A 10234-nucleotide genomic window follows, 5' to 3' on the forward strand; every position below is an offset into this window, starting at 1 on the left:
TTCATCAACATCCTTCTTTTCTTCTTTTTTTATTGAAACATCAAACTGCTTCAGTCTTTCTGACTTGCAGCATCAGAACACACACACACACACACACACACACACACACACACACACACACTATAAATGATGGGGTTTGATTTTCTTGTTTGAGATTTTCTGTTGTCACAGTTTGTAGGAAAGTGAAAGACAAGCCAGCGATGATAAATAACTGATAAATGATACATAATCAATAGATAATCAATAAGTGTAATAGAGAACAGAGTTGAGCTGCTGTTTCTCAGTAGAACTCTCAGTAGAAACACAGTGGAATACTCAGTAGAAAACATGCTGGCTGTTTTTATTTTCAGAAATATCTCTAGACTGTAACTGAATGTTTTCTTATTGAAATGAGTTTTGATATTTTGTGTTGAGCTTCAACTTCCAGATAGAAAAGTAGAAACTTTCTGTTTGTTGTGTGAAATAATCTAAGAAATGCTAACTCAGCGTGTTTGTGAGGAGTCATTCACATCGAAATAGAAACTCTCCAACAGTAGAGTCCAGTATGTCGATAGAGGACAAACAGAGTCAGTAGAAACTGGATGTTCGTGTCACTCGGGAAAATAATTTCTAACCACTTAAAAAATAAATATATATATTTTCTGTTATTGGTTTTGTTGTGCAATCTCAGTTTTTTTCTGTTATGTTTCTATTAGTTCTGACAAAGATCTACTGAGTATTTATTTTTCAGTGTTTGTTGAATGAATCAAATGAAGAATAAACTATCAGATAAAGTCCTGGTGATCAATGCATTCTGAACAATGGATTTGGGTTAAATTAAAAAAAAATACTTTTTTCCGGTAATATAGCCTACGTGTGTTTTCTGCAAAGCCTTTATTATTATTATTATTATTATTATTATTATTATTATTATTATTATTATTATTAGAGACAGGCACAACTCGGTCACCTACTGCGGATCCTTCACTGCTACTCTGACGTCATTACGCAGCGCATGGCTGGCACGCAGGAGCAGGAAGAGCAGAGCGACTCGAACGAGCAGTGGTTTCGTTGCTGAGAAAATAAAGTTTATTTTCTTTTTTTCGGTCTGAGTGAAAATGTATTACAGGCTGAATGGAATCACGCAGCGGCTGAGCGGCGCTGCAGCCAGCGCTTACTGTCCTCAGGTGAGAAAAACAACGGCTTGACCTTGTTAGCATGGCTAACGGCGGCTAGCTAGCTGCTGCTAAACAACAATATAAACTTTATAAAGACTTTATAAAGCAGACTGGACTGACTGCGACAGGCAGAGAAAACCAGACAGACTCTGGAGAGTTAAAGAAAGATTAAAGAAATAAAAACAAAAGCTGTAAGAAGAAGATAATCTGAGCTATCAGCTAACAACATGTTAGCTTCACCTGTTTAAAGGGCAGTTTATAGTACAACGATTTATGATCGCCGCTGCACATCGCTGCAAAGTCTCAACATCCCATCATCGCTCAACTTTGATTCTGGACGCTGTCGCTCATAAACAGTAGAAACACTAGAGCAGAGGTTCAGTCGTTTGCTCTCATCTAGTTACTTTACTTTGTTACTATAGTTCTAAATAGCAACTAGTTACTTTACTAAGTTAGTCTTTATTAAAAGTAACTCAAGTGCTTTCAAGTTACCCGTTTAAAAACTTAACAACCTTTATGTATTCTGGTGATGTTCTCACTAGTAGCTATCATCACCGAGTACACTGCTGTTATCTACTGATCTGTTATCTACTTATCTGTTATCTACTGATCTGTTATCTACTTATCTGTTATCTACTTATCTGTTATCTACTGATCTGTTATCTACTTATCTGTTATCTACTTATCTTAACAAGCAGCTTTCATTTATTCGGGGTCTGATCGTCTTTATGGTAAACTAGTATGATCACAGAGGCAGCATTGATTAATCATGTCTGGTCTAATAAATAAACAGCGATAGCTTCACAACACGTTGGCGAGTGCTTTCAGTTCTCAGATGTACAGTAACAGTAATGTTCTGACTCTTTTCTTCCATCAGTAATGCAGATATTCAGGTTGTGAAGTTTATTGTTGTGTCTGTTCTGAAGCGAGTCGGAGCCTCCAGACTCCACCCAGCTGCTGCATCTGCTTTTAATAACGCCATGTAACCAAATAGATTCTCTTAATTGCACTAATTGAAAATGTAACCATTTGAAAGGAAAATAATAATAATAATACAGTTTGTAAACCGGTCTGCAGAATAGCCTAATGTACCTACATGTTATGTAACTGCTTTTGCAATGTTATTTTTCACTCTTTCTTTTTAAATAAGAAGTTTCATTCAGTAAATCTGTTGTCTTTATCCAGGTCTAGATAAAAAGCATAAATTGTCTCCTCAGTGTAGTTTTATTCTACAGTCTATTACAAAAGTACGGTCTTCCAGAGCTGCTGATTACGTTTAATTTGAGCTCAGAGAATTAATCGACATTAGGATAAGAGAGTTCCATAATGTTGTCATGACAACTGAGCCAGCGATGGGGTCAAAGTTCAATCCAATTTAAGTCTCAGTGATGGGCGCAACGACCATCGCAACGATGACAGGTCGCCTGTCGCCGGAAGTATAAACAACATGTCATGTGACCGACGATAGAATATGATCATCGCCATGGTGACGATCATAAACCGCTGTACTATAAACTGCCCTTAAACCTGACCTGAGACGACCGTCTGATGACGTCATCACAGTGCTTTTAGTGTCGTTAGTTTCACCTGCTGTGTCCCTTCAGAGTCTGAAGCCAGTCTGATGCGAACATCATGTTGGTGCTGTTAGTCTCACCTGTTTAAACCTGTTAGTCTCACCTGTTTAAACCTGTTAGTCTCACCTGTTAGTCTCACCTGTTTAAACCTGTTAGTCTCACCTGTTTAAACCTGTTAGTCTCACCTGTTTAAACATGTTAGTCTCACCTGTTAGTCTCACCTGTTTAAACCTGTTAGTCTCACCTGTTTAAACCTGTTAGTCTCACCTGTTAGTCTCACCTGTTTAAACCTGTTAGTCTCACCTGTTTAAACTTGTTAGTCTCACCTGTTTAAACTTGTTAGTCTCACCTGTTTAAACCTGTTAGTCTCACCTGTTTAAACATGTTAGTCTCACCTGTTTAAACCTGTTAGTCTCACCTGTTTAAACATGTTAGTCTCACCTGTTAGTCTCACCTGTTTAAACCTGTTAGTCTCACCTGTTTAAACCCGTTAGTCTCACCTGTTTAAACCTGTTAGTCTCACCTGTTTAAACATGTTAGTCTCACCTGTTAGTCTCACCTGTTTAAACCTGTTAGTCTCACCTGTTTAAACCTGTTAGTCTCACCTGTTTAAACATGTTAGTCTCACCTGTTAGTCTCACCTGTTTAAACCTGTTAGTCTCACCTGTTTAAACTTGTTAGTCTCACCTGTTTAAACCTGTTAGTCTCACCTGTTTAAACCTGTTAGTCTCACCTGTTTAAACATGTTAGTCTCACCTGTTAGTCTCACCTGTTTAAACCTGTTAGTCTCACCTGTTTAAACCTGTTAGTCTCACCTGTTAGTCTCACCTGTTTAAACCTGTTAGTCTCACCTGTTTAAACCCGTTAGTCTCACCTGTTTAAACCTGTTAGTCTCACCTGTTAGTCTCACCTGTTTAAACATGTTAGTCTCACCTGTTTAAACCTGTTAGTCTCACCTGTTTAAACCCGTTAGTCTCACCTGTTTAAACCTGTTAGTCTCACCTGTTAGTCTCACCTGTTTAAACATGTTAGTCTCACCTGTTTAAACCTGTTAGTCTCACCTGTTTAAACATGTTAGTCTCACCTGTTAGTCTCACCTGTTTAAACCTGTTAGTCTCACCTGTTTAAACCCGTTAGTCTCACCTGTTTAAACCTGTTAGTCTCACCTGTTTAAACATGTTAGTCTCACCTGTTAGTCTCACCTGTTTAAACCTGTTAGTCTCACCTGTTTAAACCTGTTAGTCTCACCTGTTTAAACATGTTAGTCTCACCTGTTAGTCTCACCTGTTTAAACCTGTTAGTCTCACCTGTTTAAACTTGTTAGTCTCACCTGTTAGTCTCACCTGTTTAAACCTGTTAGTCTCACCTGTTTAAACATGTTAGTCTCACCTGTTAGTCTCACCTGTTTAAACCTGTTAGTCTCACCTGTTTAAACCTGTTAGTCTCACCTGTTAGTCTCACCTGTTTAAACCTGTTAGTCTCACCTGTTTAAACCCGTTAGTCTCACCTGTTTAAACCTGTTAGTCTCACCTGTTAGTCTCACCTGTTTAAACATGTTAGTCTCACCTGTTTAAACCTGTTAGTCTCACCTGTTTAAACCCGTTAGTCTCACCTGTTTAAACCTGTTAGTCTCACCTGTTAGTCTCACCTGTTTAAACATGTTAGTCTCACTTGTTAGTCTCACCTGTTTAAACCTGTTAGTCTCACCTGTTTAAACCTGTTAGTCTCACCTGTTTAAACATGTTAGTCTCACCTGTTAGTCTCACCTGTTTAAACCTGTTAGTCTCACCTGTTTAAACCTGTTAGTCTCACCTGTTAGTCTCACCTGTTTAAACCTGTTAGTCTCACCTGTTTAAACCTGTTAGTCTCACCTGTTAGTCTCACCTGTTTAAACATGTTAGTCTCACTTGTTAGTCTCACCTGTTTAAACCTGTTAGTCTCACCTGTTTAAACATGTTAGTCTCACCTGTTAGTCTCACCTGTTTAAACCTGTTAGTCTCACCTGTTTAAACATGTTAGTCTCACCTGTTAGTCTCACCTGTTTAAACCTGTTAGTCTCACCTGTTTAAACATGTTAGTCTCACCTGTTAGTCTCACCTGTTTAAACCTGTTAGTCTCACCTGTTTAAACATGTTAGTCTCACCTGTTAGTCTCACCTGTTTAAACCTGTTAGTCTCACTTGTTTAAACATGTTAGTCTCACCTGTTCGTCTCACCTGTTTAAACCTGTTAGTCTCACTTGTTAGTCTCACCTGTTTAAACATGTTAGTCTCACCTGTTAGTCTCACCTGTTTAAACCTGTTAGTCTCACCTGTTTAAACCTGTTGTGTCCCTCCAGGACCTGAAGTCTCAGTCTGACATCATGTTGGTTAGTGTTAGTAGTCTTATGGATGAAGACTGACATCATGTTGCTGGTTGGTAGTTTTACAACAGAAACAGAACTACTGCAGATTCTTCCACGCAGGTGAACTGCATTACAACAAAGCAATTAACATCCCATCATGCTCTGCAGCATGTATGAAAAATGCTGAGCAGGCCCAGTTGGCCTCCATTTTGGATCCCGATGGCAAGAGGAGAAGATCTAAGAGACTTTGAAAGGGCAGGAGCTTCAGTCACAAAGACTCAACTGGCTCGAGTTTCCATGGGAACAGAGACTGAAGCGATGCTGATCTGTGGCGCAGACTTCAGTAAAGCGGGTCGGAAATGAGAGAGCGACGTGTGAGGAAAACTCTTCCTCAGGTGACTGGCTGTCCCTGCAGGACCGGATCAGACCGGATCAGAGACAGAGAGGGAGAATAGAGGCCCTCAGCACAGAGACGAATCCACATGTGAGAGTTCAGCGGTGCAGAAACCACCAGCCGGTCTGCAGAGACGTGGAAACGGACGAGTCGGGGGGGATTAAAGAACTTGTCTAGTCTGTTATGTGTTTTTTATTCAAATCAAATGCGTGTGAGATGTTGAGTGTGTGGTTACTTCACTCTTTCCAACAACAAAAGGCAGATTTACGACACCTGGTCAGTCGCAGCGTCTCATCTTCCTCTCTGATGTCATGTCCTCTCTGATGTCATGTCCTCTCTGATGTCATGTCCTCTCTGATGTCATGTCCTCTCTGATGTCATGTCGGTGTGTCTAACGTTTCCTCCGTCATCGTGGTGAAGCGTTCAGGAGCAGAGCTCCGTGTCTCCTCGCCCCGGTAGAGCTGACACTGTGCAGCAAAGCGCTTCTCGGCATCGACCTTTATGTCGGACAATTTATTTTTAATTTTTATTTGTATAAAGTCTCCGGCTCTCGGAGCTGTAGCTGTAACTGCTGCTGTGACGTGTTGCCTCTCAATAGACTGAAGCCACCGGGACTTTTCTCTTCCCGTCTGGTCCGGCTTTGACAGAGAATGGACTGACAGACACATTCACACATCAGTGTTCATTCAGGGCGTTTCATTGGCCATCTGTGGTTAATTGTGGTTGTGAGGGGGCGGAGCCTGAGGCTCGTGCGCAACATTTAAGTTGACTGTGATTTATAAAGGGAAATTGTTTTATAAATCCGGTTATTTTTGTACGTACTTTTCTTCTTTTGTGCGCCTGGAACCTTTCAGTGTGGAATCCACAGAGTTTTATACAGGAGGCCCCAGATCTCAACCCAACTGAACTGTGGGAGATTTTGGACCGACGTGTCAGACGGCGCTCTCCACCTCCGTCACAGAGTCCAGCCCTCTAGTCGAGTTCAGAGACTTGGAGAATCTGCCAAGTCACATGAAGCTGTTCTGACTCGGTCCAACAGCTGACTGAGACTCTTTGTGTCGGTTTGTCCCCCGGCTGCGGATTCACCTGTTGTGTCCCTTCAGGACCTGAAGCCTCAGACTGACATCATGTTAGTGTTAGTGATGTTAGTCTCACCTGTTGTGTCCCTTCAGGTCATGTTAGTGTTTTCAGTCTCACCTGTTGTGTCCCTTCAGGTCATGTTAGTGTTTTCAGTCTCACCTGTTGTGTCCCTTCAGGTCAGGTTAGTGTTTTCAGTCTCACCTGTTGTGTCCCTTCAGGTCAGGTTAGTGTTTTCAGTCTCACCTGTTGTGTCCCTTCAGGTCAGGTTAGTGTTTTCAGTCTCACCTGTCTAAACCTGTTGTGTCCCTTCAGGTCAGGTTAGTGTTTTCAGTCTCACCTGTCTAAACCTGTTGTGTCCCTTCAGGTCATGTTAGTGGTTTTAGTCTCACCTGTCTAAACCTGTTGTGTCCCTTCAGGTCATGTTAGTGGTTTTAGTCTCACCTGTCTAAACCTGTTGTGTCCCTTCAGGTCATGTTAGTGGTTTTAGTCTCACCTGTCTAAACCTGTTTGTCCCTCAGGGCCTGAAGGCGGGACTTCCTGCCTGCAGCCCGCCCGTCATCTTCACTTCACCGACCAAACTGGTGTCAGAAGCAGGAAGTCAGGTGGAATATCTTGGAGCCAATAAGGTGGCAGATCTGCAGAGACTGTTCCAGGTGAGTGACAGACTGGGGCTCGTCACCATGGTAACGACTCATGTTATCCTGTTGTGTCTCATGTTGATCTGTCGTGTCTCATGTTATCATGTCGTGTCTCATGTTATCCTGTCGTGTCTCATGTTATCCTGTCGTGTCTCATGTTATCTTGTCGTGTCTCATGTTATCTTGTCGTGTCTCATGTCGTGTCTCATGTTATCTTGTCGTGTCTCATGTTATCCTGTCGTGTCTTATGTCGTGTCTCATGTTATCCTGTCGTGTCTCATGTTATCCTGTCGTGTCTCATGTTATCCTGTCGTGTCTTATGTCGTGTCTCATGTTATCCTGTCGTGTCTCATGTTATCCTGTCGTGTCTCATGTTATCCTGTCGTGTCTCATGTTATCCTGTCGTGTCTCATGTTATCCTGTCGTGTCTCATGTTATCTTGTCGTGTCTCATGTCGTGTCTCATGTTATCCTGTCGTGTCTCATTTTATTCTGTCGTGTCTTATGTCGTGTCTCATTTTATTCTGTCGTGTCTTATGTCGTGTCTCATTTTATTCTGTCGTGTCTTATGTCGTGTCTCATGTCTCTGCAGAAGACGGACGGGGTCCCGGTCCACCTGAAGGGGGGTTTGATGGACAAGCTCCTGTACCGGACCACGATGGGTCTGACGGTGGGCGGGGCGCTGTACTGCCTGGTGGCACTCTACATCGCCGCCCAGCCCGGCAACAAGTGACGCGGCGCGGCCGCTGAGCTCCTATTGGACGAGACCCGACTTCAGCCGCGCGGGAACCGTGTCGCTCTCCTGTCACTTTGTAGCCAAACTAGTCGCTTGTTCTTCTTCTGTGGTGTAAAGGTCTAATCTCCGTTTAGAGCCGCGCCAAAGGCTTCGGGTCGAACGACGGCTTTGGATTTCAGTGTTTCTCCGATCAGATCGATTGATTGGTAATCAGCTGTGAACTTTGAAGAAACACTTTGTACAGTCAACTGAATAAAGTCTATTTTATTTGTAAAAGGAAAGAGTGTTGATGCTTTGTCTGTTCAGGTTCACAAGTTCACTGTTTCACTAATAATAATAATAATAATAATAATACATTTTATTTCTACAGTGCTTTTCTAAATACTCAAAGACGCTTTACATAGTAAACAAGAAACACAAAACACATAACAGACAAAATCAATGAATAAGACTATAAACGTTTCAAATCAAGGGGAGAGAGCTCCGGTCTCTCCTCGCCCCGCCGATGGCGGTGACACACTGTCGCTGCGCAGCAATGCGCTTCTTGGCATCAACCTTTATATCGGACAATTTCTTTTTTATTTTTAGTTTTATAAAGGGTCCGGCTCTCAGCCTGGCAGCTCCTGCTGTGACATGTCGCCTCTCAACAAACTGTTTCTGGTTGGTGACGCCCGAGCTGAGGCCGCCGGGGACATTTCTCTTTTCCGTCTGGTCCGGCTTTGCCAATTTCTCTCACAGAGAATGGAATGACAGCACATTTACATACACATCAGTATTCATTCAGGGCGTTTCATTGACCATCTATGGTTCATTGTGGGAGTTAAGGGGCGGAGCCTGAGGCTCGTGCACGTGCGCAACATTTCAAGTTGGATTGTGATTTATAAAGGGGAAATTGCGTGTCGGTGTGCGTATGCACGGTTTTATAAATCCGATTATTTTTGTACGTACGTACTTTTCCTCTTTTGTGCGCACATAACCTTTTAGTGTGGAATCCACACAGTTTTATAAATGAGGCTCCAGGAGGCCGGAAAAGAGTTGGAGGTTAAAAGCTGAAATTCACAGTTTCACAAATTCACTGTTTCCTCAGTTTGTGGAGCAGAAGAGTCTGAAATATCAAGATGGTTGTTCACAGGTAACACTACAAATATTACTCTCAGTACTAAGTAGAAGGGGTATTACTCTCAGTACTAAGTAGTAGAGGTATTACTCTCAGTACTAAGTAGAAGAGGTATTACTCTCAGTACTAAGTAGTAGAGGTATTACTCTCAGTACTAAGTAGAAGAGGTATTACTCTCAGTACTAAGTAGTGCAAATATTACTCTCAGTACTAAGTAGTAGAGGTATTACTCTGTGTACTAAGTAGTAGAAGTAGGGATGGGAATTGATAAGATTTTATTGATACCAATGCCATTATCGATTCTGCTTATCGGTCCGGTTCTTTATCGATTCCCTTACCGATTCCTGATCAATTTTCTGTGTGAAAAAAAAAGTAGGCCTACACAGGTTTTCACCGTCAACGCAGCTGTTTTATTATCTCGAGTCTGAACACAGTGTAGAATGTCTGCCTGATAACATTTGAACATGTTAAAATAAATTACAATGCTCCTTTTCTTAAAATTATATAACTTGGAAAACAAATAAGATCTTTAGATGGTTACCCTAAGATGTTTCAACATATTGCTGGTGTTTCCACTCTTAAGGCTGCGTTCACACAGCGTTTTATCCCCAACTGCCAGCGCCCTTTCCTCATTAAAAGTAATGGGAAGCGGCAGCAAGGCGCACAAAAGGCGGCCGCTCCCAGAAAGCGCTGCAGCGGCGTTTTTTTTCGTCAGAGCGGAGCGCTTTCAAAAGTTGAGAAATGTTCAACTTTTCAGAAAAGCGCCGGGTGACGTGAACCGCTTTTTCCAGCCGACCAATCACGATGACAGAGACGCTGGCCGTTTCCCATAGCAACAACAAATATGGAGAAAGTGCCGGTGGAGAAATTGGACGTTGTAATTAGTGAATTTCCGTTACCGCAACAGCGATCTTAAAGGCAGTATGGATTATACTGGACATGTATTGGAAATATCTGGTTATCCTTTGCTTGTTGCACAACACTGTTCTGTCTGCTAGAAGTGAACCAGCTGGTTAGTGAGCTAGCAGCCGCTCAGCTAACGTCAGGTGACGTTGCCGTGATCCGCTTTTTATTTCTCCTCACAAAAAGCGCTCCAGGCAGCGCTTTTTCCACATCAAAAAACGCTGTGTGTGAACACAGAAATGATAATTTTACAGACGTTACAAGTAGCACTGTTGTCATCTTTCTTCGTGAAA

At 42.1% G+C, this 10234-nt stretch overlaps 1 protein-coding gene across 1 annotated transcript; it reads left to right on the top strand.

Moving 5' to 3' along the window:
- The first annotated feature begins 997 nt into the window (after positions 1-997).
- LOC139907791 (cytochrome c oxidase subunit 7A2-like, mitochondrial) lies at positions 998-8202 on the top strand. The gene is made up of 3 exons (XM_071894280.2): positions 998-1166; positions 7067-7201; positions 7778-8202. The coding sequence occupies exons 1-3, from the start codon at positions 1098-1100 to the stop codon at positions 7916-7918; spliced, it is 345 nt and encodes a 114-aa protein (XP_071750381.1). The 5' UTR covers positions 998-1097; the 3' UTR covers positions 7919-8202.
- The last annotated feature ends 2032 nt before the right edge of the window (positions 8203-10234 follow it).

This window comes from Centroberyx gerrardi, chromosome 15, assembly GCF_048128805.1.
Source record: "Centroberyx gerrardi isolate f3 chromosome 15, fCenGer3.hap1.cur.20231027, whole genome shotgun sequence".
NCBI classification, from domain to species: Eukaryota; Metazoa; Chordata; class Actinopteri; order Beryciformes; family Berycidae; genus Centroberyx; species Centroberyx gerrardi.